At 62.4% G+C, this 27733-nt stretch overlaps 1 protein-coding gene across 1 annotated transcript; it reads right to left on the reverse strand.

The window, feature by feature from the left end:
- Positions 1-11872: 11872 nt before the first annotated feature.
- On the reverse strand, positions 11873-27361 carry THBS2 (thrombospondin 2). The gene is given in 23 exon segments (XM_006106789.3): positions 11873-12934; positions 13923-14062; positions 14360-14457; positions 14875-15146; positions 15514-15741; positions 15852-16086; positions 16282-16389; positions 16392-16405; positions 17120-17279; positions 18024-18131; positions 18682-18900; positions 19332-19487; positions 19564-19691; positions 20224-20397; positions 21002-21178; positions 21304-21474; positions 21680-21776; positions 21916-22056; positions 22449-22645; positions 23047-23131; positions 24433-24986; positions 25251-25324; positions 27246-27361. Coding segments are annotated over 22 exon segments (3522 nt in total). The 5' UTR covers positions 25303-25324; positions 27246-27361; the 3' UTR covers positions 11873-12926.
- Between the last annotated feature and the right edge of the window lie 372 nt (positions 27362-27733).

Here is a 27733-nt window from a genome sequence, read left to right on the forward strand (position 1 = left end):
TTACATGGCCCGGACGTGGGAGGGACCCCGAGCCCCCTCCTCCTGTTCACATGGGCCCGGGCCTCGGAAGGACCCCAGCCACGCCTCACGCCTGTTCACATGGACGCCGGGCCTCGGAGGGACCCCAGCCCCGCCTCACGCCTGTTCACACGGACACGGGGCCTCGGAGGGACCCCCCAGCCCCGCCTCACGCCTGTTCACACGGACACAGGGCCTCGGAGGGACCCCCAGCCCCGCCTCACGCCTGTGGGGGCACCAGAACAAGAGGGGCTCTGCCTCACGCCAGCAGCCCATCCCCCAGGCACCGTGCAACCAGACCCCAGGCGGGGCGCGGGGGGTGGGGACACAGCCACATGCACTCACCCCTCCAGCGTCTTTGCCAGAAACGGGTATGTAAACGGGATTTTTTACCCCGACCAGGCTAATTGTTTATTTTATTCTCATAAAGTGGAAGGATCATCTATTTCAGCAAAACACAATGGAATGATTTTCCTCCTTCAGCAAAGAAGTAACAGAGACACATTATTCACGGGACGGGCGCCAGCCGTCCTTGCTGCACGGTCCCCGCGTGGCTGCGGCCGAGCCCTGTGCCCGCGGTGTGGCGGAGTCGGGGGCACCCGGGGGGCACCCGGGGGCCATCAGGAGTGTGATCGGAGGGAGAGAGACTGAGGGAAAGGTAGGCAGGGGCCTCCACAAGTGCATCTTCAGCGTGAGCCGCCGCCTCGCATGCCGTCCCCACAACGGAGATGGGCTGATGGGCTGGCCGTGCACGACGTCCGAGTCCTGTCCCACTCAGCGCGGTCACTGGCCCCACTGTGCGTCTGTGGCGGTGGCCGGGCTCCTGGGGGTCGGCGGCAGCTCTCCATCCCCCTCCGCTCCCCGGGCAGGTCCCCGGCCACCGCCCCACGTTCCCAGGTTGTTGATGGCATTTCCCTGCAGTGGTGCTCCCTGCAGCGTCGCGACCATTGGAAAACACATAGCATATCAGATATTTACATGACGATTCATAACAGTAGCAACATTACAGTTATGAAGTAGCAATGGAAATAAATTTATGGTTGGGTCACCACAACATGAGGAACTGTATTAAAGGGTTGTGGCGTTAGGAAGGTTGAGAACCACTGGGCTAGACAGTCGGTCACCGTGAGGGGACTGGACGGCAAGGAGGCAGCCCCCTGCGGCTGCGTGCTGAGGGCCCAGACAGACCGCTCACCTTGCCCCACTTTTGCGTAAAAGCCGTGACTATTGGAGGGCGGATTGAAACATATGCTGTGCAGATGTTTCTTCCCTGCAGCGACTGTGTCAAGCAGCAAGGGTGGACCGGCTTCCCCCATTTTTATTTTTTAAATGACAGCGCGTGTAAATCAGCGGCCACCTCTCGGATTGGGTTGTTTAAGACCCGGAAGAAGACTTGTTTGTGATTTTGCTAACAGGTCAGTCCGAGGCTTAACCCTGTATCGGCTCCCCACAAGCATCAAGGACCAAGGCCTGCGCGTGCAGCTGCTCTGCCGCTGATGTTCCGGGAGCACAGACTAAGCTCTCAGTTAGTGCTCATCATCTTCTCACAGAGAAAGGGTTGAAACGGTGATTATTCAAATGCAAGGTGATGAGCAGGAAATCAGTTTGTTGTTCTGTTTTTTTATTGGATTTTTCAACACAAACTTAAGATATGTTTTCTGCTGAGATTTAGTTATTACCAAGAAAAGAAAGAGACAAAGAGCCTAGAGCATTCAGTTAATGTTTTAAACTGTATTTCATTTCTGCAAAGTTCCCGTCTTTGGTGGTCTCTGGCCGCATAAAGGATCGTGTTCGTTGTGCATTTCGTCCGGTCTCTCAGACCTTCCCCTCTGGTCCTACTGGTAACTACTGATGTTCCCTCCATGCCAGGAAGGGGGCCAAGGACAGCTAGAGGTCACCCAGGCTGCAGGCCTCTCCCAGGTGATTTAAAGGAAAATAACACCAATGACTGACACCTGCCGAGCCCTGGGAGCCCAAGGAACGCCCCTCTCACCGTGGGTCTCAGACACGCATGGGTTCGTGTCAGACCAGGGACTGGGGTGCATTCGCTCGAGATGGACACAGAGCTTGTCCGACAGCACAGGCACAGACGGCGGGGCCAGCGCCCAGAGCCACGCAGGGTCTGGGAGATGCAAGCACCAGAGAGGTGACAGCGGGTGCCTGTGCCAAGGACCCGACTCCCGCCTCACCTGGCACCGAGCGGACAGCCCTGCGGGCACTCGACTCCTGACCCAGGTCTGAGCCTCTCCCTGCTTTCCCTGAGCGAGGACTGGGAGCTGGGGGAGAGGAGCAGGCCCGACACCCGTGAGGAATGCTGGAACCTTCCAGCCGTGCCCGGGAGGGGGCGAAGAAGGAAGCGCAGGGTGGCTTTCCCAGGGCCCACGGCCCCTTTGGTCCCAGGGCCCTCCCTCCCTGCAGACAAGCGGTCGCCCTGCCGTGTTGTCCTTTGTTACAAAGACAAACCTGCCAGCATGTGGTGTGCTCAGTCTCGCTTTTCTGCTTTGATTTCATTTTATTTTTTGAAGAAGAAAAGAGAAATAAATAAAAGTTTCTCGCACTCAGTTCCCACAGTGTAATTCCTGGAAATCATTCCAGACTCAAGATTAATTTGCCTGTTGAGAAAAAAAAAGAACATTGAGAGACTTCCTGCAGCTCCGGGCTGAGCTCCAGGCGGTGGGGGTTTCCACCTCCTGCCAAAAGCTCCAGCAACGTGGCAGCCGCGGAGACCCGGGCGGTGTGGGCTCAGCCGCGCTCCCAGCCGCCTCTGGGCCTCGGGGAGGGAAACGCGGCCTCAGCTCTCACACTGGGACCTCAGGACTCAGACACAGGGACGGGCAGTGCAAAGCCCGCCTGAGAGGTGACGTTGGTTTGTAACGCCCCAGCCCCACGGTCACCCCAGATTGTGCGCGGACCCTCCTGCTGGAGGCAAGGGGAGTGTTCTTTGTGCAGCTTCCGAGGGAGACCGATGGTTCCGGAACGTTGTGATTTATGGGACGAGCCAGGGAAGAGGCTGGGCTCTTCTATTCCTGGTGGGCTCGTAAGAGAAAGAGGCAGGAGCAGGGGCCTCTGGGAAGGACGTCAACTACCCTTTGGTTCATTGAGAGCTTTGGTCCTTTGAACTTTATCACCTATCATCTATCCATCTACATATCATCTATCTATCTATCTATCTATCGTTCATCCATGCATCATCTAGCATCTATCCACCCATCCATCATCTACCCATCATCTATCCATCCATCCATCCATCCATCCATCCATCATCTATCCATCATCTATCCATCCATCTATCCATCCATCCATCATCTATCCATCATCCATCCATTTATCATCAATTCATCCATCCATCATCTTTCATCTATCTATAGATCATCTATCCATCCATCCACCCATCATTTATCTATTCATCCATCCATCACCTTTCATCTATCATCTATCCATCTATAGATCATGTATCCATCCATCCATCCATCCATCATTTATCATCCATCCATCCATCCATCACCTCTCTGAAGTGACTGCAGCAGGAATGCTCAGGAGGCTTTCACAGGTTGCAGAGCAGCCAGCAAAGGTCTCAGGACGGAACTGGGACACCCAGGCTTCTGACAGCTGCACTCTCTGCCGAACAGCCTGTGCACCTGAGTGCAGGGGTGGGGCCGTCTCTCATGCCGTCTCTCATGACGTCTCCCATGGCCGTCTCTCATGGCCATCTCCCATGGCCGTCACCGTCTCTCATGCCGTCGCTGTCTGGCAGGCTGGCTGGCTGGTGAGGACGGCTCAGCCTTGCTCTCTCGCTGTTGTCTGATCTCTCCACCGGGAAGGAGGCTCTGGCACTGCCGAGGCTGAGGAGGGGCGAGCATTCGCCAGGGTAACGGGACGTGCAGCTGCGCAGCGGGAGCCCCAGAACAGCCCCGACCTGAACAAGCCCGGAGCAGGCGGGGGCTCGGCTGCGCTCTCACTGGCCCCAGAGCTCTCAGGTGGAGGCCTCGTCTCCAGGCCCAGCCAAGGGTCAGCTGCTTCCACCAGGGCGGGCGGAGGACGGCGAGGTCAGGCCCTCCCTGCATTCACCCCCCCCCCAAACATTGCCTCTCGCGCTGTCCAATCAGAACAGACTCCTGAGTGGAGGCGGTCAGAGCAGGTGGGGGGCGGGGCACAGCCAGGGGAGCTGGAGCCTGGCTCCACTCCAGCGTGACCGGGTCAGCCGGTGACCCCACGCCCCGGGGTGACTGGGGAGACGCCTCGGCAAGCACATCTCCTTGGGGTCCTGTCCGTGTGGCCTGAGGAGTCCCGTGTTCGGTGACGGCTCAGCTGGGCTCCTGGCACCAGTGCCGGGACTGTCGGGGACTGTCCACAGCTCCGCCGAAGCAGGTCGCGGCCATGGTGGCCGCCCTGCAGGCTCGGTCTCCTGGGACAGGTTCATAAAAATACAGCTGACACGCGAGAATGGTGATTGACATATTCGTGTTTGGAAACTTGCCCGTGAAATGTCGGATTGACAGACTGGCCCAGCACGGCCGTCAGGAGAGAACAGGGGCCTGAGCTGGGCTCTCGGGGCTCGGTCAGGAGGCCCTGGGTTCGTGCACGTTGTCCATCTCGGTCCCTCAGAACCAACCGGGCACAGGACCGGGCGGGGCTGGGCCAGGGCTTCAGAGGCCACGGTTCAGGAGTCGGAGCGTGAAGGCCGGGCGGACGGAGAGGGGCTGTCTCCGCAGAGGCCACGGAGGGAGGGAGTGCTGTGCAGACGGGGGCCACCCTCACCCCCACCCTGCTTTCCTGGATGAGGGCACTGGCGTTCAGGGGGGCCGTTCCCAGATCCCAACATTGAACAGGGACCAGAGTGTGGCCCCAGCCCGAGCCGGCGGTGAGGTCACTGGGCATCGCTGCTCCGTCTGCTGACAGATGAGGATGTGCTGGTCGTGGAGGTGTCAGGTCCTCTCTCTGCCGTTAAAACGCCTCCGGGAGTGGCTGCGAGGCAGACGGTGGTCAAGCGGCCCGCTGGCCCGCGGCTCCGGCTGGCACGGCTCGGGCTGGCCCGTGGCTCCTGGGGCGGCCTCAGGATGGCGGCTGCTCTCTTCCAGGCCACAGCGACCCCATGGCCTTCACCTCTCGTGTCCCGTCTCAGGGACCACCTTCACCTCAGCACTTTCCAGCCACGCCCCAGGCACCTCCCCCGGGCGCTGACTGACAGGGCTGCCGGAGCTGCTGCATCTGCCCCCCCATGTCCCCCAAAGGCCAGTGAGAGCACGCCCCGCCCCCAGGCCTCTGACAAGCTAGGAACCATAAGGGGTAAAGGATATGTTATCACAGGCCGATAACAGATGGGAAGTTTAAGCAAAAAGGAATCCGAAGTAGCAGCCACACCGGGCGGGAAGCCCGCTTGGAACTGCTGCCTCTGCAGCGGAGGCGCCGGCGGGACGTGCGGGCGACGCTTGGCGGCAACGCTTGGCGGGCACCCCTGTGATCAGGGTGCGAGGGGGGGTGGGAGGGAGTGGAAGGATCTGTCAAGTCTGAGAAAGGAAACGGGAAGCCAGGGGGTTTAACTCGTTTTAAAACTGCTGAGCGTGGCCGGCAAACCCCGGACCCGGCCACAGGGATGCCCGCGCAGTTGGCTTGAGCGCTTTGTGGCGTGTGGCTGGGTTTCCCAGAACTGCTGCAGTCTAGGCTCGAGTAGCTGAAGGCTGAGCAAGGAGTTTAAGTAAAAGGGGGAGTTCCCAGGGGGCCCATCCGAGCGCATCGTTGCGTGACATCCTCAGCCACGTCCTGCACGACCTCCGCCAAGGGCACCATCAGGTGAGGTCCCTGGAGACGGTGACAACGGGCAGAGGTGCTGGAGCCTCGGCCGCCAGGAAGCACAGCTGCGGGCCAGGCCCGTGGCCCTGGGCGGGGAGCGTCCTCCGCCACATGCCCTTGTGTAGGCTTTCCTGTCCCATGAGAAAAGCAAAGCGTTGAACAATTTTATTTTTAAATTCAGAAGCGGCCTCTCTCCCAGCTTAGCTGAGACGCCCGCGCACCCGGACACTCCTGGCTCCCACGGGGAGGCTGCGTCTGACGGCGCGTTGGCCCTCCGCTCCACGCTCACCCCGCCCCGAGACCCGGCGTGGACGCTGCTGCCCCAACAGCCCCTGCCGGACACCCTCCGGGGGCGGCTTCTCGGGGCTCAGAAAACAGGCAATGGAGGGTGGACCCCAGACCGGAGGGAGCTCTCAGCGCAGCCAAACCGGGGCCATGTGCCTTCTTAGGAGGTGTCTTCTTTCTTGGTCCACGCGAGCGTCTCCCGTTCTCTGCGGGGCCCCGAGGGCCGAGCTCCAAGGCCCCTTCCCGGGCAGGGAACGTGGCAGCCACCCGCGCCAGATGGAGAGAGACGTCGGTTTTATTGCAAAATGAGTTAAGAACAGGCAGATGCCCAGCCGTTTCTGTCCGGCCAAAGTACACTTTCAGACTCACGACTATACTGTATATTTTAAAAGCTCAAGTTATTTTATAATTTTCTGAAAATACATCCCATGGCCATCTGTTTTCAATGCCGTGTCTGTAACTTTTCGTAATGTGTAAACGACGTTTCCCCCTTTGGATAAAAAAAAACCCAAAACATGAAGAAATAAACATTGTTCAGTTAGGAACAATTAGGGAATGACTGTGTATCTCCTTGGGAAACAGCTTTCCGTGGATGAGGGTCCGTGCCGCGTGGCCATGGGGAGAGCCACCTGGACGCTGTGTCTGCTGTCCCCTCGGGCGTGGGAACGGCTCCGAGGACCGGCAAGCGAGTCCCCAGAGCGCCCCAGTCCCTCCCTTCTGGGGCCCCTTGTCTCAGGGGGCCCTGCCCACAGCCGGGTGACCACGGCTCTGAGAGGCAGCTCCGAGCGCGTCTGTGGTCAGGTGGGCAGTGAGGGTCCTCAGCTGGAGCTGGGTGACCTGGCGGGAGCAGCCCCACCAGCCACGCGTCCTGTGTGCTGCTCGGTGCGGAGACGCGGGGCCTGGTCTGTAGCATCGTCCCCAGCCTGGTCCTGGGCGGTCAGGGTCCACGGTCAGGGCGTTCTCCCTGGTCCCTGGCCTGGCCCTGGGCTGTGGTGAAGGACGGTGCTCCCACACCCCTTCCTCTGAAAGTGCTGCCGACGCTGTTTCTCACGATGCTGACCTAACAGCTCTCCCGTCAGTCCAAACGCCTGCATAAGCACCTCGAGCCGTTCGCTCCCTCCCACTCTTTCCAAAGAGACAGAGCCCGTTCCCCCACCTGACACCGCGTCCCACCCCACCCCCCTGCGGCCGCCCCTCTGCCCCTCCCTCTGCCGCCCCAGCCCTGCAGCTCCCGCTCTGCCTGGAGTTTCCAGGGTCTCTCCCTGCACATCATCCCGCCTGAGGGCCCAGAGCAGGAAAGAGAACAAATGCTCTGGGAGCAGATTCCCCATAAAGATTCACACAGAGAAGAAGGTAGAGAGCGGACGGCATCCTCTCGCCCACGTGGAGACACCCCGAGGCCTCGTTGTCCCCGGGAAGAAGGACCCTCGAGCCTCCAGGAGAGGGGCTGGGGCTTCGCTGTGTCGGCGGCTCCCACCTCCAGCAGAGAAACTGCACAGCTTGAGAGAGGAAGCTGAGCCGCTGTCGTCACCGCCCGCGTCTCCTCACACACAGGCTGCGCGAGCACGCTGTTTCCGCTGCCCCTCGGCAGGTGCCAGCACCGTCTGACCTGGGAGTCGGGGGCGCCCAGCAAAGCCCCCTGCCCCAGCCCACCCCCACCCCCGCTGCCTCTCCCCCTCCCCTCCCTGCACTCCCCCCTGCAGGCACCCCAGCCCAGTTCTCCCTCCCTTGTCCCGGCTTCCCCACAACCACGGGTAGAAACACTGAGGGGCCGGGTGTGCAGAAGCTCCTGAGGAAGAGAATTGAAATCAGCCGCCGGCACCTTCAAGAGCACATGCACGTGTGGGGCACGGTCACACGCATGGACGCGTGAACAGATGGGTGAGTGTGTGAAGGAAGGAATGGAGGCAGCACATGCCAGGAAGGTCGGATGAACAAGTACCTGGGGACGATTGAGGTGCCCGTGACGGAGGCCCCACGTACAGGTGAGCTCTGTACGCCGTCTCTCCCTGTTCTAACCCGGGCGGCAACAGGAAGCATCGGCGTGTGCTGGACAGGAAGCTCAGACCTCAGCTCCTGCAGATCCTGGTCGGCGAGGTCCCCGGGCAGAGGCCTCACGTGCCTGGGGGCCGGAGCCCTGCCCCCCACCCCCACCCCGGGCCTGAGCCTGAGGAGGGTGAACATAAACGGATGACAGCGCCGAGCAGCCTGGCGAGGGAGGGTCGTGGGAGCTTCCAGAGACTGGCTCCACTTTAATGCAATTAGCGCAGGAATGACGACGTGAGCGTTAGAGAATCTTTAAAAATTCCATTTCGGCCAAGAGACTACTTATCTCACAGGAGAGGCCCTCCGGCCGGCCAAGAGCAGCAGGCGCTGCTTATTCTAGAAAGAATGCGTCGTGTGGAGCTGGGATCCTCCGCGCATCTTTAGTGCCCGTTCGTCTCGCAGAGCCGCTGGTCCAGCCGCCGCAGGGCGTCCGTTCCGGCCGGAGCAGCCTGGTGGGGAGTCGGAACGCAGGGCTCAGCCCCACAGGGCGGCTCGGGTGTCGTGTGGGATTTGTAAGCAGTTCGCTTACTATCGTTTGTGTGATGGGGACACACACACCAGTGACATCAAGTCCTCCCCGTCCTGGCGCTCACCCTCCCTCGAGCGGCAGGTCCTCCCCAGGAACTCGGGGACCCTGCGCGGCAGCGGGCTCTGTCGCTCCAGGGCGTCCGCAGGCCCAACCAGAAATGCTCCCTCGCTGAGCCTCGCGGGAGACTCTTCTCGGCTGCGCGTTCGCCTTTGGGGCGACAACACGGCAGGAACCCAACGAGACGGGAGCAGCCAGTCCTGTCACGTCCGAGGCGACAGCACTTCCTCGTGTGAAGATGCCACTGCTGTCCGTGTGCCTGTGGACGGACACCTAACGTTCCCCACCTCGCGTTGTGGCAGGTCCCACTGCTCAGAAGAAGCACGTGCCTGAGTCGCTCTCCCGCATCCTCCTGGGCACCCGCCTGGCGTGGGATCGCGGTGTCAGGCGTCCCCACGTGTAGCTGTCGGAGGAAACATCCGACGGTTTCCCACGGCGGCCGCCCCCCCCCCCACGCCCCACAGCAACCCGCTCCGCACCCTCGCTGACACGCGTGTCCCAGTGGGTGTGAGGTGCTGCCGCTGCATCTGTTTCCGTGGCGACTGATGATGTCGAGATGTCTCCGTGTGCTCATTGGCCGTTGGTGTCTCTTCTTGAAGAGTGTTGGTTTAAATCCGTGGCCCACTTTCTAAAATGGAGTTTTCTGCCTTTTTGTTGGGTCGTCTGAGTGAGTTCTGTATTCCGGACACCAGGCCCCTAGCGGGTACGAGCCTCATCAATACTTTGGTAATTGGTCATTTGTCTTTTCGCTTTCTTGATAACGTCCTTTGGTACATAGATTATTTTTTCATTTTGAGAGAGTCCCGTTTATCTACTGTTTCTTTTGTGGCTCGTGCTTTTCGTGTCACATTCAAGAACCCAGGGTCCAGTCCAGGGTCATGAAGATGGGCCTGTGCTTTTCCTGGGTTTGGTGGTTTTGCTCTTACATTCAGATCGCTACTCATTTTAAGTTACTTTGTTTATAGTGTGAAGAGGGGGTCAACGTTACTCTTGCTCGTGGAAAGAGAACGGGGGTGTGAGTTTATTTCTGGACTGGCTGTCTCATGGTCCGTAGGGCTGTCCTGCTGCCAGCACCACAGTCTGAACACTGTAGCTCTGGGGAAGCTGTGAAATCAGGAAGGGTGAGCCGTCCAAATGTGTCTTCTTTTCTTAGTACTTGGGCTTTTTAGCGCCCTTTGACCCCTGTGAGCCTGAGGGCCTCGTCCGTTTCTGCGCGAGGCCGGTGGGATCTGATGGAAGCCGCGAGGAGCAGGAGCGGGAGGCGGGTGCCCCGGGTGCCCCTCCCTCCGCGGCTCCGTCTCTCACAGGAGCGTGCTCCGCCTTCGTTTCTTCCAGCAAAGCTTCACGTTTTCCTTTGTGGGGCCTTTACCTCTCTGGTTGGAGTTATTTCTAGGCATTTGCTCGTATTGGATGCTGCGGTAAATGGATTGTTCTCTCACTGCCCCTCCCGTCCCTCACGGGAGGTGTCTGACACACAGCTGACCTTTCCTGTCCGTCTTGTCCGACCCCCTACTTTTCAACTCTCTTGAGACATAACTGACATGCAACACTGTGAGCCTAAGGGTTACACCATTTTCAATCCCAGGAAGATTCGGCGCGAGAAAGGAGCTTGGGAATTAGAAAGAAATCACCTGTAAAGCCCTTTGGCCCGGACGCTGGGCACCGCAGCGACGGCTGTGGACTGTCAGTGTGACCTTCCGTGTCCAGCAGCACTAATCCCCGGAGGGTGGCCAGCCCGGCGCTGCTGGGGCGCTGCTGGCAGAGCCGGGTCCACCCCCACCCCCCGGACGGAGCCCCACAGCCAAACCTCCTCCCGTCACCATTCGCCCCCTTTAGCCTTTCCTACACCCTCCCCTCTGGTAGCCCACACGGTCTGTGTCTGCGTTTTGTTTGTTCGCTTGTCTTGTTTGCTCGTTGCTGCTTTCAGGTTCATGTTCGCATGTGAGTGGCCCGAGGGGGGTCTCAACCTTCCTGTCCGACGTGTTCCACGTAACGCTGCTCCCGGCCGTCCCTGCGTCTGCGACAGCCGCGCTCCGTCTCTGATGGCTGAGTGGGTTCCCACTGTGCACGGGTGCCACACGTTACAATGCAGTGTGTTCCTGAAACCACATAAAAAGAAAAATAATTCCATCTTTTTAAATAGGAAAAATGGTGTGTTCTGTTCCAACCAAGGATGACTAGACGATTTCACAGGCAGGAAACTAAATCCACGGAACGTGTGTGCGTGACAAACAACTGGAAAGTAAATAGTCCCTAAACTAAGCGCAGTCAACGCTTGATTGTGCCAGCATCTCCCCTCTTTCTACCGTTTCCCCCCAAAATCTCCCCTTTGGATGCTCAGTTCTCTGCAGCCAGACTGCTCTTCAGCCTGAAGCCACAGCACAGCCAGGCCCTCGGGCACACGCAAGGCTGGACCAGGCCGCCTCCTGGGACCTCTGGCGTGTTCACGGCACGGGGAGGGGGCGACGGTAAACCTGTTGGGGTGTCCCCTCCCCCCCCCCCGGGAGGAAACTCTTCTTTTTAAAAAAGGGAGAGAGATCCGTTTCTATAAAACCTTTTTACAGTTTATTTTCTGTTGTTCATCTTTAAAGTATAAAAATGAGGTTCTAGCTAAATGCAGGGTTTCCGTGGTGAAGTGTTGACCGTGTGAACAAATAAATAAATATTTACAGTCTTTGGCAAAACAAGCAAAGTCTCATCAATCTGTACGAGAAGATTGTTTAAAAAAACATAAATAATTTACAAAAAATATGGTACATTCTAATATTCACATCGTCATCCCACACCGCTGCGTCCTTCAGCCACACCCTCCCCGCCACCCTGTTGTCGTGGGAACAGAAGTCCACAAAAAAGTAAAAAAGTGCAGCAAAGTACAGAAAACCAACCTCAGAGAGAGCAGCAAACTGACTTTATCAGATGAGATGGGGGAGTGAAGGCAAACGCTTCAGGTTCTCTGGACTTGACCTCGAAACGAAATGTTAACAGAAGGGAAGGATCTGCCCGTCGGACGAGACCAGCTCCTCTGATGAGGCCCCCCCGTCGGAAAGGTCACGCAGCTGAAAGCACAGATGGACCCGACCCTCACACAGGACAGGACGGGGGAGGGCGCATGGACGTCACCGGCAACAGCATAGATTAAGGTTCCACTCTCAGCGCTCATCACCATTTGTTTATTCTACCGCATTTTACAGCACGCTTGGTCTGACAACATAAATTATCGAGCCCCGTGTTTGACAGGAAGATCTGCTGTCACCGCCTTTGTCTCACGTGCTGGCCAGGTGCTTCTGGACCTCGCACGCCCTCCGTGAGCCCTGACAGATGTCAAGTGAGTCCCTGGAGGAACTGCCTTCTGTCTCCTTCAATAAATACGGGCACAGCGTGTGTCACTGGAGCCTCAATGAAACGCGTCACCGGTCGGGTGCAGGCGACGGCCGTGGCTTCAGAGCCCTGACTGGGAGTCGGGCGCCGGCGGGCACTGCCTGTCTCTGCCTGCCTGGCCTCGGGGCAGAGGTGGGAGAGAAGCCGGGTGAGCACTCGGGTCAGACGCGGGCAGGTGGCGACCGGTGAGCTCTCCGAGTCCTTGACAGCTCGAGCAGCCCCGTGAGGCCCCGCCAGGCCCCACCCGGCCCGTGCGCCAGCCAGTGGGCAGGATGTTCCCTCCTGGGCAGACCCCATCTCTCTCTGCCGAGGGGGCTGTCACTGTAGGAAAGATTAGGGGAGGGGTTTGTGTTGCCCGGCTACCCCCACTTCAGACGTGAGGGAGCCTCTTCCTGTGGGAGCTAACGTGACTCGAGCGTGGACAGCGCCACAGGAGCAGCGGCAGCCGGGCACGGGGTCCGAGTGACGGTGACGCCTCACGCACAGCGTGCCCGCAGCTCCGTGTGCACATACGGTCAGCAGTCACGCTTTACACGCACACGTCGTTCTCTCTACACAAACAAGAAGCAATGCCACGGCGGCCGTCAGGCCACGTCAAGTCTCGTGTGCCGTCACTGCTTCCTGGCAGGCTGGGCGTCCCTCTTCGGGTCCCGTTGGCATCTGCCCCCTGGAGGCACTTGGGCTTGGGGTTGAAGGAGGTGAAGAGCCGCTCGAAGTTAAGGTCAAGGTCAGAGACGCTGCCGGAGAGAGAAGCCGGGGACCAGGATGCTGAGGGGTCTGGTAACAGCATCTACGGTGCGTGCGGGACACGCGCGAGTCGGGGTCACACATCTAGAAAAACAGCAGTTAGGATGGGGCATCTGTCTCATCCCATTTTCTTTGACCTACAGCCTAAAATGCCATTATTTTAATTTAAAAAAAGGACATCCATGCCCCACCGGCATGGCTCAGGGGTTGAGCATCGACCTATGACCCAGGAGGTCACGGTTCGATTCCGGTCAGGGCACAGGCCGGGGTTGTGGGCTTGATCCCCAGTGTGGGGCGTGCAGGAGGCGGCCGATCCATGATTCTCTCTCATCCTGGATGTTTCTCTCTCTTCCCTCTCCCTTCCTCTCTGACATCAGTAAAAGTGTATTTTTTAAAAGAGACGTCCACGTGCGGCTGGATGATGCGCGGATGCAGACCTGAGGGCGGGAGGAACAAATGCCCGGAACGGCCACTAGCTCAGGACAAGGACACTGCGCCGGAGGCAAGGAGGTCCGTCGGCACCGAGCCCTCCGCTCGGTCCCCACGTCTGTGTCACGTGTGGTCTGAGCAGCAGCTCTGAGCCTCACTTGCCTCGTTGCACAAGCGGTATTTTCTGTCTACGTGAAGGTGTGAGGCCTGGGGGAGCCAGGTTCCCTCCAGGTCTGTAATAATCTGAGCAAATGCACTTGAGAGAGAGAGCTGAGCCTCCTCCTGAGCCTCCTCCCTGCCTCCTCCCTCTCCCTCCCTCCTTCCTTCTCCCTCTCTTGCTCTCTCTCTCTCTCTCTCTCGCTCGCTCTTGCTCTCTCTCTCTTCCTTCCACAAGGGCAGTGCTGTAAAGTCCCATTAGGGTCCTGGAGGTGTAGGAAGCGCTGGGCGTGTGGTGGGTGCCGTGGACGGTTGGGGCTGAGCATTTGCTAAGTGTGTGGCCTCCCACATTCAACTTCAACCATCACAGCAGCTCAAGCTGAGCAAACCCGCACCTGCCAGGGCCAAGCCCTCGCTCAGGCCGCAGCCTCGAGACCCACCGCACAGGTGTGCCGCCCGCCTCCGGCCTGGACGCTGCCGCACCCACCTCTGCACTCGTACTTGAGGTCCGAGAAATAGACCATTTCTTGAGAGAAGACGAACAGGCCCAGCCGCCCGCCCGCGTAGGTTTGGTCGTAGATGGGTCCCGAGTCTGCCATGACCTGCTTCCCTTCGTGCACCAAGACCCTGCGGGCGGGGGCGGGGGGGGGCGGCGTGAACTCTGGGGGGGCTCCTGGGAGGAAACTGCTTGCTCCCCACGCCCCTTCCCTTCCCTTCCCTTCTTCCCCCACTCACTGCCCAGGCCAGAGAGCGGGGTTTGCCCGACTCTGCCTTTCAGAGCCAAGAACAGTCGGTGCAGTGAGCAGCACGTCCTTCCGTCCCTCAGGAGCGGCTCACCGTATGTAGCCTGTTCGGGGCCTGGGTCAGGGGAGCTCACCTTACATAGCCCGTCCGGGGCCTGGGTCAGGGGGGCGGGGAGCTCACCGTATGTAGCCTGTCCGGGGCCTGTGTGTCAGGTGCCACCTGTAGGCGGTGTAGTCCTTCCAGCCAATGTTTTTGGGGTCATGCCACAGCGTCCGCACCTGAGGGAACGTTCCCCGAGTCCTGAGCGCAGCCACAATAGCAAATGGGAACGGGGGGGGGGGGCGTTGCTCTGCATACCAACCCCGCAACCCCACCCGTGGAGCAAGCTCCAGGGCGGATGGAGAGCCACCGACAGGGACCAGGACGTTCAGTGCTAAGAGCACAGCCCTGAGCCGGGTCACGGGTCCAGGTTCTGGACCCTCCGCGCCCTGAGCCGGGACCGTGGGAGAAACACCTACTTTTAAACCATCTCCCCGTCTAATTGGCCAGAGAATCGCCCGTCATGTTTGCAAAAGTACCAGCACGGTGCCTTTAATCAGGGGGAGACTCGATAAAGGGGGTTAACATGCTGGTCACTGAGTTAAAAAGCACAAAAGAGAAGGTGGGTGTCCCCAGGGTGGGCCGGCCCCCCTCACCTGCCCCGCCGTGTTCCCCGTGTGCCACAGCGCGTTCCGCAGGTGCTCGCCGGTGCCCGTGGTGGAGTTGACCACCTTGAGGGACACGCCCGAGTAGCCGTAGGCGCGGGTGGGCTGGTCCTCCCAGTAGGTCTGGGTCACCTGCTTCCACATCACCACGTAGAAGCGGCTGCTGGACTGGTAGCCGAAGACGAAGCCGGCGTAGTCGTCGTCCCGGTCGGTGTTCACGTAGAAGGTGCCGCTGAAGTCCACGGACCCGAACTCGTCGAAGCCTGCACGAGGGGCAGGGCCGGGCGGTCAGAGCAGCCCTCGGGCGCCCGGCCAGCCCTTGGCCGCTCGGCTTGCCCGCCCTCACCCGGGTTCTGTCCCTGGGTGTGAACACAGGAAGAGGGGTTCGTCTTTGAGGATCCGACCTACGGAGCCAGCAGAGCCACACGCACTGCGTTAGGTGACGGTGTGTGGCTCAAGGTCATAAAATAGGCAAATGGCTTCCTAAAAGCCTTTCAGAGGCGAGGGCGAGGCAAGTGCCAGCTCTGGGCAGAGGTGGTTACAGCCGCGGGGACGGGGCCACTGAGGACCCCCGAGCCCCTGTGGCTGTCAGGAGCAGCCGTGGGCACGGGCACGGGGCCGGAGGCTCACCCACGGCGATGCCGGGGTCCGAGTTGGCCGTCTGCACCAGCTCCTTGCCCTGGTGGCGGATCACCCAGTTGGGGTCGATCTGCGTGGTGCCCTTGGGGTCCAGGTGCACCATCTGGAAGTTCCTGAAGTCGGTCTCGCTGATGGCGCTGTTCTCGGGACACACGTCGTCGATGTCGGGGACGCTGTCGTTGTCGAAGTCGTCCCTGCAGGCGTCGCCCCGCCCGTCCCCTGCCAGGAGGACAAGACGCGCAGGGTCAGGAGGGGCCACGACTCAGGAGCTCGGCTCTCGGCCCTGGGAGCCGGTGGGCGGGCGCTGGCCGAGGCACCGTCACACCTACCGTCCGCGTCCTCCTGGTCGGGGTTGAAGACCAGCCGGCAGTTGTCACGGTCGTCGGGCACCCCATCGTTGTCGTCGTCCGAGTCGCAGGCGTCGCCGCGGCCGTCGCTGTCGTGGTCGGCCTGGTTGGCGTTGGAGACGTAGGGGCAGTTGTCCTGGTTGTTCTGGTGGCCGTCGTCGTCGATGTCCTCGTTGTCGTCACACTGGTCCCCCACCAGGTCGTTGTCCACGTCGACCTGGGCACCGAGCACCCGCCGTGAGCGGGGTCTCCCCCTCGCCCCCCGGGAGCGGCCGGTCTGGGGGCGGGAGCGGCTCCCCGAGATCACAGCCCGGCAGGACCCGGTCTCCATCCCTGCTCCCTCCACGTTTATGTCTGAGACTGAAAGGCCCGGCCCCCCGCCCCCGCTCCCTGACGCCCGCCAGCCGCCCACCTGGTCGGGGTTGTGCACCAGGGGGCAGTTGTCGCAGTGGTCGCCCACGCCGTCGCCGTCCGTGTCCCTCTTGGTCCGGGGTTGTAGAACGTAGGGGCAGTTGTCCGCGCTTCGTTGAAGACGTCTGCGGGGGGAGAGGGCGCGGTCCCGTTTAGCAAAAGCACTGAGCTCCCTCCCGTCACGGAGCCTCACAGCCAGGCTCCCGCTGGACAGAGCGGGTGGTGAGTGAGGAGATGACTGGCTGCGTGGACGCGCCTGTGTGACATTTCCCGTTAACTTTCAGATTTCACCCCCGGTGGCCACTGGCTGTGCCCGGTCAGCTCTGAGTCCACGGTGCTATTCCCCGAATAGCCACTCAGGACACGCGCCCTGGGTGCCCGGGCGAGCAGCTGAGGCTCCGAGGCCCTGGCATCTGTCCCCACGTGAGTGGGAAAGTAACGGGCACAGATGCGGGCTTTCAGGTGCCACCTTCGCCCAAGAAACCTGAAAACAGATCACGAAGTCCATCAAGACAGGAGTCGTGAAGAGACAGGTTCCCAGGGGACCACGGTGTCACCCTCAGTGAGGAGGCAGCAAACACCCCAAACCAGGAGCCCAGGAAGAGTGTGAGGCAAGCCTGGGGGGAGGGGGAGTCACCCAGGTGCGGGGCGGCGGGAAAGGACCCGGGGCTGCGACCCGTCCACGGCCCGGGAACGACAGGCGGATGAGAACAGCTCAGAGAGGCGCCTCCTCGCGCCTCAGCCCATGGGGCGAGCTGAGCGGATCCAGCAAACACAGGACAGAAGTTTGCCAACTTCACACTGAGCCTCAAACACGCTGGTGCGGACGCGGCACTGACCGTCGCCGTCGATGTCCACGGAGCAGGCGTCGCCCTCGCCGTTGTGGTCGGTGTCGATCTGGGCGGGGTTGTGCACCTGCGGGCAGTTGTCGCAGCGGTCCCCCACCTCGTCCTTGTCGTAGTCGAACTGGCGCGGGTTGAAGAGGAGCTGGCAGTTGTCCTGCAGGGACAGCGGGGGAGGAACTAGAGAAACAGCCCAGCAGGCACACCGTCCAGCAGAGGTCAGAGGTCGGGGCCAGTGCGTCCGCCCGGGCGTGGCCAACCCAGCACACTCCTGACCTCAGATCGCTTCCTACTTATATGTGCACCTGCCTCTCTTGAACATTTTGAGGTTTTCTAGCGCAGAGATGACAGCATATACTTCCTGGTGAAGGCAGGTGCGTAAATACAAGTGAATGAATGAGTGAATAGATGAATGAATGAATGAATGAGTCATTGGGCCGACGGAAGGCAGATGCATAAATACAAGTGAATGAATGAATGAATGAGTGGGCGAGTCAGTGGGCCGACAGAAGGCAGATGCAGCGAAGCTGTGAGTGAAAATTGCATCATCTACCCTGCAGGTCCCGGTTAGGTGTGGCTGTAACTCCTTTATGATTCGCTACAGGTTTCTCAGGAAAGGGAGGCGCCTGCACATGGCCCCAGGGCACGTGTGTCGCCGTATCTGCCACAGCCCCGCCCACCACTGCGCCACCAACGAAGAGCTAGTTAAGCTGTTAGCAGCGCTTCTACCGAGCGCCCGGCAGCTCCAGGCTCGGCCGGTCACTGCTGGGGTGAAGGACCAGCCTTCTCGTCGGTGACTGGGTGACGCAAGCAGGAGCCCCATCACGACAATTCACGGCGACTGTTTAGTGGGAGGCGCTCATCCCTGACCCCTCTGCTCGGGCCCAGCGGCCCCTCCCACCTTCTCGTCGCTGACGCCATCGTTGTCATCGTCGTCGTCGCAGGCGTCACCGATGCCGTCCTTGTCGAAGTCTTCTTGCCCCGAGTTGGGCAGCAGGGGGCAGTTGTCCTGGGACCAGAAGAAGAACACGTATGACCCCCAGGCCCTTCCTCCAGGCGGGCAGCCGCAGCTGAGGACCGAGATGGAGCCTCACATCTGTCGGCCTCGCAGGAGGGCTGCCCTGGAGACCACGTCACCACCCCTAGGAGTCGAGACCACAGACGCCGTGTCCTGAGCCCAGGACCCCATGAAGCTGCCAAACGCCTGAGGAGGGACGGCTGCTCCGAGAAAATACGGACGCGGACGGAGCCCCACTGTCCCTCTCCTTCCCGTGAACGTCAGCTCGTCCACCAGGAGCCCACAGCGCCTACGGCGTCACTCCCGGGCCACCCAAGCCTCAGGCTCAAGTCACTGCCCTGGGTCACTCTTCCCAGAGGCAGGGACGTGCGCAACACATCACCGATCACACGTCGAGGCCGAGCTGTGCGGACACGGAGGGAGGGGACCAAGTGCCCGGAGAGGGTCGGCAGCACAGCCTGTGTTTCTGACGCCCACCAAATGGGTGGCCCGGCCGCACCCTCACCCCGTTAGAGACCCTGGGGCTCCGCCCGGCCCTCACCTTGATGCAGTGGTAGGTGGCGTTGGTGGCACAGACCAGGTTCTTGTTGGGCCAGCCGTCCAGGTCCGAGTCCTCCCCGCAGATGAGCCCGTCGCCCGCGTAGCCCGTCTGGCACTCGCACTTGTACATGGGGTCGCTGAAGTGGCCCAGGTAGATGCACTCGGCATGCCGGTGGCAGCGGTGGGTCTTGTCCTGGCACGGGTTCTCGGGCTCGCACACCTGGAGGACGGCCACACTGGTGGGGACCCTGGGACCCCAGCCCCACCCGCACGGGGTCCAGGCTGCGTGCTCAGGGCTGCACGGACCTTCCCAGGGAGGCCTCCCTAGGGACAGTCGCTGGGACTCTGCTCCTGCAGGAGCCGCCTGGAGGCACCTGTGTCCCCACCGAGCGCTGCCGACACCTGTTGGAGCCACAGGCGACCGAGGAAGCTGCTGATTCAGGAAAAGCTGAGTGTCCTCGTGGATCCTGTGGCCACAGCTGAGCTCTGCCCCCACGTGGTCGGCTCTCGAGGGCCGACAGCGGATGTGGGTCCGTCCTGCCCGCTCTCCCCCAGATGCTGCCCGTCTTCTCCCGTCTCCACCCTCCGCCTCCCCAGATCCCGCTGACTGTTTGGAAGACCGAGCCACACAAAGGGCTGCCCGCTGCTCACCTGCTTTTCCGTCTGCGCGGCCTCCAGGCCGACCCCGAAGGGCTGGGTGCCCTTGTAGCGAGGCGGGCAGGGCAGGCAGTGGAACCCGGGGTCGGTGTTGACGCAGCGCTGGGACTTGCTGCTCGTGGAGAAGCAGACGTCGGTGACCAGGGCGCACTGTGGGGACAGGCAGGGGTGAGCCGCCTGCCCCGCCTCTGAGGCGCCCCCTGCCCGGCCCGGAGCGGGCACCCACCTCGTCCAGGTCCTCGCAGTGGGTCCCGTTGCCCAGGAAACCCACTGGGCAGGAGCCGCAGGACCAGGAGCCGTCGGGGAAGCTGCTGCACTGGGCGCCCGGGAAGCAGGGGTTAGACAGGCAGCCGTCTGCGTGGGGGGCAGAGCGGTCAGGGCTGCGGGTGGGGCGGCCGCCGGAACCGGGCCCAGGAGCGACTCGGACACTCACTGCGCCCGGGGGTCCCCTGGGCAGGTCAGCACCGCGGTCTGGTTGTAGGGAAACTAAGGGAGGGACGCCCGTGCTGGAGACGGGCACGTAAGGTGGGGGTGACGGGCACCTCGGGGGCCCGCACACGGTGGGGGCACCGCGCATGCGGGGGGTGGGGGACGGAGGGGCGCCGCCGCCCAGAGCGCACGGCTGGGCTGCGAAGCTGGGGGTTCACGTGTCACCACAGGCTGTTGTGCAGCGTGTGCAGCCTCGTGCACGGTCCTGCTTTTACGGAAACGCAGAAGCGCGGAGGGACCTAACGTGGTGGGGACAGGTGTCTGTGTGCCTGTCGATGTTCTGTTTTCTGTCTATTTCCTCCCTTCCCTCGGAATGAAAGCCAGTGGTCACTTCAAAGACGACTGTGGCCGCGGGACAGCGTGGGGCCTGGCGATCCTCCGAGCGTCCGGCACACACCTGCGGGGCAGCTCCGCTTGTTGCACATCTGCCGCTCCGTGCGGTCGCCCACACAGGCCTTCCCCCCGTGCTGGGGCTCCGGGCTGTTGCAGACGCGCGTCCGCTCACGGATGCCGCCGGCGCAGGTGACGGAGCAGGCGGACCACGGGGACCAGGGGCTCCAGCGGCCGTCGACTGCGGGGAGAGCGGGGACAGCGTCAGCCGGGGTGCCCTGCAGGCCGGGCGGGGGAAGCCGGGATACGGTCTCCACGCGGCAGCATTTGGTGAGAAGCCCTTGGGTGCTGAGGTCGGGCCACGGAGCCGAGGGTCTCGGTTGGTTTGTAGTTTCCTCTCGGAAGAGACATCGCAGCCCCTTCGGGTGTAGAGGTGACGGGGCTGCGGGGACCTCGGTCACGTGGGGAGAGGTGGTGTGACCTTGAGATTCAGTGTTCACGGCCCCTTCCCATCACCCCACTCCCTGCTCTGGGTGACAGGACACCCAGGACTCAGGCTCCCGGAGGAGGTCCTGCTGCTGGACCCACGTTCTCTCGTCCTGGACTTGCACCCGGTGGCCGGCCGTGTCCGGCACCTGGTTCTGGGCGCCTGCTGTGCCTGTTCTGGTTCTGGTCCCCTTGGTGCAGGTTAATGTGACTTCCGGGGGCAGCGCCCAGCCCGGGTGCTGGGCATTGACACCCAGGGCTGCCTCCAGGCCAGCCAGCAAGGGGACCGGGCAGCTTCCACCTCTGCCTGGTCCCAGCTGCCCGCACGCGCCCGCCCCCACCCGCCTCGCCCCACTCACTTGGACACGGGGCTCCCTGGCAGCCTTTCGTCTCGCGGCCACTGCCTTTGCAGCCCTTGCCCCCCATCTGGGGCACCGGCGAGTTGCAGAGACGGATCCGCGTGATGTTGCCGACCCCACAGGTCGCGGAGCAGGAGGACCAGGGCGACCAGTGGCTCCAGCCGCCGTCCTGCCGGACTAGCACACGAGAGGCGTGGGCGTCAGCAGCGGCCTGGAGGGGAGGGGACCAGCCGGAGCCCATGGACAGGCCGGTGCCTCCCAGACCCCACCCTCGGAGCAGACCCCCGGGACCCGCGACTCACTGCGGTGGTCGCACTTGCCCAGGCTGCAGGCCCGCGTCTGGATGGAGGGCCCCAGGCAGGTGTTGCTGGTGACGTCGCAGGACCTTCCTCTCTGCTGGGTGCCGGGCCCACAGGTGACGGAGCACTGGGTCCACTCGGCCCACGGGGACCAGCCCTCCTCACCGTCGGCCGCTGGGAGGGAAACAGGCCGGTCACGCCTCCCCCGGTGGTGGCGCAGGAGGGACCGGCCGGACAGAAGCCCTCGGTCCTCATTCAAGGCCTTGCAGATGCTTGCTGATCACGGGGCAGCGGGGTGGACAGCGGGTGAAGCGCCCCTGGGCACGCGCGGTCTGGGCCTCCCCCCCGAGCAGAGGACAGCGAGGCCGCCCGCACTCACAGTGGAAGCAGGAGGGGCAGCAGTCCCCCTCCAGCAGCGACGGGTTCGCGCAGGTCACCGGCGGGCAGGAGATTTGGTGGCAGACGGTTTTAAATTTCTGCGAGGAAAGAGAGGCGTTCATGTAGCCCCTCTGCTCCCCCACACCGACGGCCCGCCAAGGCCGGCTGCCCGGCCAGTGCCAGGGGCTGAGGAGCGGAGGCAGGGTCCGCGCCCGGAGCGCAGGCTGCGGGCCTCACCTTGCAGGTGCATTTGGTGCAGCTGTCCACCACCCAGGTCTCGTTTTCCGCGAAGAACCGGCCGTCCTGCCAGCACGCGGACATGTTCCTGGTCTTCGGGGGGCCCCCGATGAGCTCCCAGAGGAACTGGTTGTCGTTGGACTGGAAATCGGGGCGGGTTTAAGGACAGACAGGAACCCTCGGTGGCCGTGCTCCCTGGGAAAGACGTCCCTCCCCCAGCTCTGCGGGCCCAGAGGGAGCCAGGTGTGCAGAGCGACTTGCTGAGACGTGCACCATGGAGGGCGCAGGTGTGCGAACCGCGCAATGCACAGGCCGCTCACACCTTGCGGTGTCACTTCACCTGACACGTGCTCACTGCTGGCTGCCTGAGCGTGTTCCCACCCACCCCACGCTCCTGGTGGAAAATTCCAGAAGGTCTCCTCAGTCTTGCTGTGCCCATTCCCTCGACCCCCATGGACCACCCACCCTGGGCAGTCAGGACGGGCTGGGCCCTCAGCCGTGCGTGCAGGGGGCTGTGCCTGGGCCGCACCCACCACTTTCCGGAGGCTCTCGTGCAGCTGGTTGACGACGACGCGCAGCCCCGACAGCTCGCTGGCCATGCTGCCCAGCTCCTCGCAGGAGCGCTCGCACACGCCCGGCCGCTGCGCCGCGCTGGGGCCCACGTACGCCGTGGTGACCGCCGGGCTCAGGTGCAGCGTCTCCGTGTTCTCGCTGATGGCGTTGGCCTCCGCTGCGGGGAGTGACGGAGAGCCTGGTCGGAACCACGTGGGCACAGCCCCCGGCCCCGCATTTAGCGGGAGGACCGTCCGCTCCTGACGCCCTCGGACTCAGCGCTGAGCCCGCCCGGCAGGGGGACAGATGTCGGACAGTCCTGGGGACCCACACAGGCCAGGGTCGTGTTCCTCTGTGTGGGCACGGCGTCCCTTTCCCGGGACAGTCCTGACTCGGGCACACGTTCTGACAGCTCGTGCCTCTTCCTCCACCGAGTTCCCACCAGAACTCCTCCTCTGCCGCTTGTCCTGGCTGAGCAGGATCGGTTGTCCTTGTCCTGCCCTCCCCCCCCCCACACACACACACACACGAGCAGAAACCCGCCCAAGACGGGGAGTGTGTTGTTCAGAACACACCTACCTCCCTGGCTTTGCGGACAGCCTTTCCTGCTGAGAACGTCTTCCACCGAATCTTCAAACACTAAGTAGACGTTCTGCAGCAACCCCTGCAGGTGTGACAAGGAGAAACACGGGGATGGGCAAACTGCACACCAGGGAGGCCTCGCTACGTGGACGAAAGAAAACTCGAGGTCTCCTGCCATGGGGGTGTCTGTGCTGCACGCTCGGCCCTGGCCCCTGTGGGCTGGGCATCCTGGCAGGTCCCCGTGGGAGCGGCTGGGGCATGATGGGCAGTGGAATTTACAGAGGAAGGAGGAGGCACGGGAGCTGGGAACTGTCTCTGAGCTCGGCCTGAGGGGTGTCCTGGGCTGTCCTCTGCTGGCTGGGCCTCCGAGGAGAACAGCCGCCGATGAATGTCCTGGGAACGTCTGGGGGTCCAACCACAGACACAGAAGATGAGAGGAAGTGTCTCCCACAGCCCGGGTGGTAAGTGCAGGTCAGGCTGGGTCAGCTTCTGCCACGGGAGCTTTCTGACCCCAACCCTGACCCTGACCCTTACTCTGACCCTTACCCTGACTCTAACCCTTACCCTGACCCTAACCCTAACCGTAACCCTGACCCTTACCCTGACCCTAACCCTAACCGTAACCCTGACCCTTACCCTGACCCTGACCCTGACCCTGGCCACCAGAGATTAACTCAGCAACATCTGTAGGCCTTTTACTCAAATAACAGTTACACACACACTTATTTCCAGAGAACATAGGTGCCTGGGAGAGACCGGCGTGCTCGCCCTCCTTCGTGGGTCCTTGCGCGCCTGTGGCTTTAAAAAGACCCTCTTCCCGAAGGCGTTTAACGAAGACCCCGTGGTGTTCCTCCCTGCCTTTCCTTGGAGAAACCGCTGCTCATCCTCCTCCCCTCACGGCGGCACCGAGGCGGACGGGGGCTCAGCACAGGGAAGCCAGCCTGGGTCCCGGAACGTTTGGGCCGACCCCTCGATCACATGAGCCTCGTTCCGAACATCAGCGGCTGTTTGTGCAGGTGAGAAAGTGCACCTGCAACACTCGCTCTGCCTGTCCTGGCGTGTGTGTGTGCGCACGCAGGTGTGGGCGTAGGTGTGCGTCATGTGAACGTGTGTGCAAGGATGTGGTGCTCGAGTGTGGTTGTGTGCACAGGTGTACATGTGGGTGTGCATGAGCACATGTGTGACGTTTGTTGAAGTGGCTGTACATGCCTGCATGCCCACACATGCGCGACTGTGTGTGGCCTGTGTGTGCACGTGTGTGTGTGTGTGTGTGCGCGCGCGCGCGCGCGTGCCTGACCTACTCCGACACAGGCCTCGTACCAGGAGATGCCCCACCGCCAGCGCTCCCACAGCTCTGCGGGCACCTGGCCGGCGCGTACGCACCCGGAAGTGGCTCTCCCGGGCGGAGCCTTTGGCCACGTACATCCTGCTCTTGTCCGTCGTCAGCTGCTCGTAGAAGGGCTCGTCCAGCGTGAAGCTGTCGATCAGGGCGCAGCCCACGTACAGGCTGAACGTCTCGCCCGCCACCTGCACGGTGACGTTCTTCCACTGGGCGTCGGCCAGGCCCACGTCCTCCAGGGACAGCACGTGCTGGGTGCCGTCCACCCAGTAGGTGAGGTCCAGCGTGTCGGCTGGGCCGTTGGAGACCAGCTCGAACTGCCTGTGCGCGCCGGGGCCCTCGAGGGCCAGCAGCGTGCCCCTCGACTTGCGGTCCTGCCGCAGGCTGGCCGTCAGGAAGAAGCCCTCCCGCTGCCGCATGAGCCGGGCGATCCGGCCCAGCTGGTCGGCACTCACGGGCGGGATGTAGTCGAAGCGCACGAAGCGGTAGGCCGGCACGCCGGGGTCGGGCCCCCGGAACTGCTTGGCCCCGATGGTCTTGCGGTTGATGTTGCTGATGCTGAAAAGGTCGAAGGCCGTGTCCTCGTCCTGGTCACCGGCTGCCCAAGGGAGCGAGCGGGGTTACAGCCGCGGCGCTGGGGCCGGGCGTCCTTACTCGGTGCCAGAAACGAACGAGGCCACCGACACCCAGGTCCCCTTCCCTCCCCACGGGTGCAGTGCCTTCTGTAGACCCTCAAAGGGGGTCCCCAAAACGGCTGGTCCCCTTGATGGGCCAGCGTATCACCCACAACCTCCCTGTGTCCAGGCCCCCGCCCCTCAGGTGACCACCATCCCCAGCGCAGGTTCCAGCCCCGCCCACTCACCCTGAGCTCCGCAGGAGGCCCAGAGGGCCGGCAGGACCAGCGCCCACAGCATCCCGCCTCGCGGCCGCCGGCACCTGCAGACATGAGAGCCAGTTAGTCACAGTGCAGCCCTCAGTGCGGACTCGACTTCCTATCCGCTGACCATTGGCAAGAGGTCAGCGTTGTGGCCGGCCCCGTGCTGATCGCATTGGATGTTTGTGCTATAAATCGTCGTCATGAGCCAGGAGGTAAGTGCTCCTGCTCTCGTCTCGTGTGCGGAGTCCTCGCCCTGCCGCTGCTCGGGGTGCAGCCAGGACCTGACCGAGGAAGTCGGGTCTGGAGAAACGTCAGCGTGTGGACGTGACCCCGCAGGCATGTGGAAATCGCCAAGGCAGCAAAGTTATGCACGACCGACTGAAACAATGCACACGAGGTGCACACGCGTGAGCAATGAGCTTGGTGTGGGGCACCGTCACCACAGAAAACAAACCACACGCCTTGGACACGTTTCCCTCGCTGGCGCGGTTCCGCAGCCTGTTTTTCCGTTCGTTCTTGGGGATTGTCAGTTGGCCGCCTCAGCAGAGGCTGGGCCAGGAGTCAGGAGACCTGGCGGCTGCGGCGGCTGCAGTTAACCCCCGCTGGCCTCCCGGGTCCTGAGCCCAAGCCCTGGGGCCCGATTTCTCCCCAGGCAGGACCTCCGAGCGAGTTGGGGTGACGGGTCTCGGTGCTGAAGGAGCCGCCTCTCCAGAAATGTTCGTCAATGGCCCCGTCTCTGGGGGGGCGGGGGGGGATGCCCAGGGGACGGGACGCCTGCTTTACACCATCAGCCCCGGGGAGTCACCGGGGAAGTGGGGGGCCCAGGGCTGGGGCGCCGGCGAGCCTCTCTGTGTGGGTCCCCCATCTGCAGGGTGGGGAGTCGCCCTTTAACGTGCCCGCTGCCAGGTGGGTGTGAGGAGCGTGTGCACTGGGTCACGGAGCACAGCACCCACATGTGTTGGTCACACAGCTGCTCGCATCTGGACGCATGCCCGTGACCGCCCGGCGCAGGGGCAGCGAGGGGTGTCAGCGGGCCCTCGGGAGGATTGGGGGACATGAGCAAACGCGTGTCCACGCTCATCAGCGAGCTGCCGGTCAGTGGTCCACGCGGCGGCCCGAGGTGCCTCTGTCCCCTACGGACAGCGGGGGAGGCTGGCCCTGGCAAAGGCAGGCCCATCCGGAACGTAAACTGTACACTCTGGATGCCAGCTCCCCGAGTCCAGGCTTAAACAGTGAGCGAACTCTGTTCCGACCACGGACCCTGTGCTCCCTAAAGCAGAGGTGTGACTGTCTGTCTGTCTCTGCCACGTGCCACCTGGGGCGAGGGTCTCATCTCGCGGGTGGAGACGACAAGCACACCTGCAGGCACCGCCCGCCTCCCGCATCAGAGGAGCGATCCCAGCGGCTCGGCCAGGAGGCCCGAGAGCTGCCGCGGTCTCAGTCTGTCTCTCCGCCCTCACAGCAGGAGTGACGAACGGAGCGCGGCATCCGTCTGTGCGAGACCCAAGGCTGCGCTCCAGGGCCCCCTCGCCCCTGCCTCCGGCCACCCTGGCACTTGGCATGGACTCGCTCCTCGCCTTTCATCAGTGACCGGCCTTGGGAGGGGCGTGCTCGGTCGGGGTCTCGGGTTCTCAGAGTTGTTTCCCCCTAATTCCTTCCCCTCGGCCCCCCCAGAGCAACCACCTTCCTGGGCAGAGTTCTCCTTCTGCAGCGGAAACACTCGCAGGCGCTCCCGGCAGGTACGGCCATGAAACCACGTCGGGCAGTGACGCAGGTGCCCAGGCAGAGGCCGGAACGGCCGCGCCCCAGCCCCCCGTGGGTACAGACCGGGCGTGAGACACGGCGGCTGGACCACGTCGCCACCTCCTCCAACTGAACCTACGCCTCGTTTCCGTCTCCCTCAGAACTCAGAATTCTTCTCCGAAAACTAAATGAAGCTAAACGACAATGAGACCCTTTGGAAAAGTGAAAAAGTCTTACCGGGAAGAGAAGAGGCCGCAGGGAGGGCTGATCGGGGCCGGGACGGTCGGGCTGGGGTGGGTGGGCGCTGGGCGGGGCGCGGACGGCCGGGCTGACGAGCGGGGGGCGCACTGGCCTCCGGGCAGCGGCTCTGCTTTATATGCTCCTGTCTCCGCTTAATTCATTCCCTCGAAGGAATGACATAATTCCTCCTCCTCCAGGACCGCAGGGGAGGGGCCAGACGGGGAAATGGCTATAAATAAACCGCAGGAGCAGGAATGCCTCTCGCTGCGTGCGTCTCCGTGGCCGAAGCGGGGCTGGCCTTTCTCACCCGAGAAGCCGTCGCTGGGAGGCAACGGGGCGAGGGCTGCCGAGTCCACGGCGGGCGACGCCCCCACACGGACGAACTGATCATGAGCAAAGGCAACTATTTAACCCAGAGGCTCGCGGACACGTTCTGTGCTGCCTCCGAGACTGAGAGGAGGGTTGGGAGAACTTACCTGCGTCCG

This window comes from Myotis lucifugus, unplaced genomic scaffold, assembly GCF_000147115.1.
Source record: "Myotis lucifugus unplaced genomic scaffold, Myoluc2.0 scaffold_909, whole genome shotgun sequence".
Lineage (NCBI taxonomy): Eukaryota > Metazoa > Chordata > Mammalia > Chiroptera > Vespertilionidae > Myotis > Myotis lucifugus.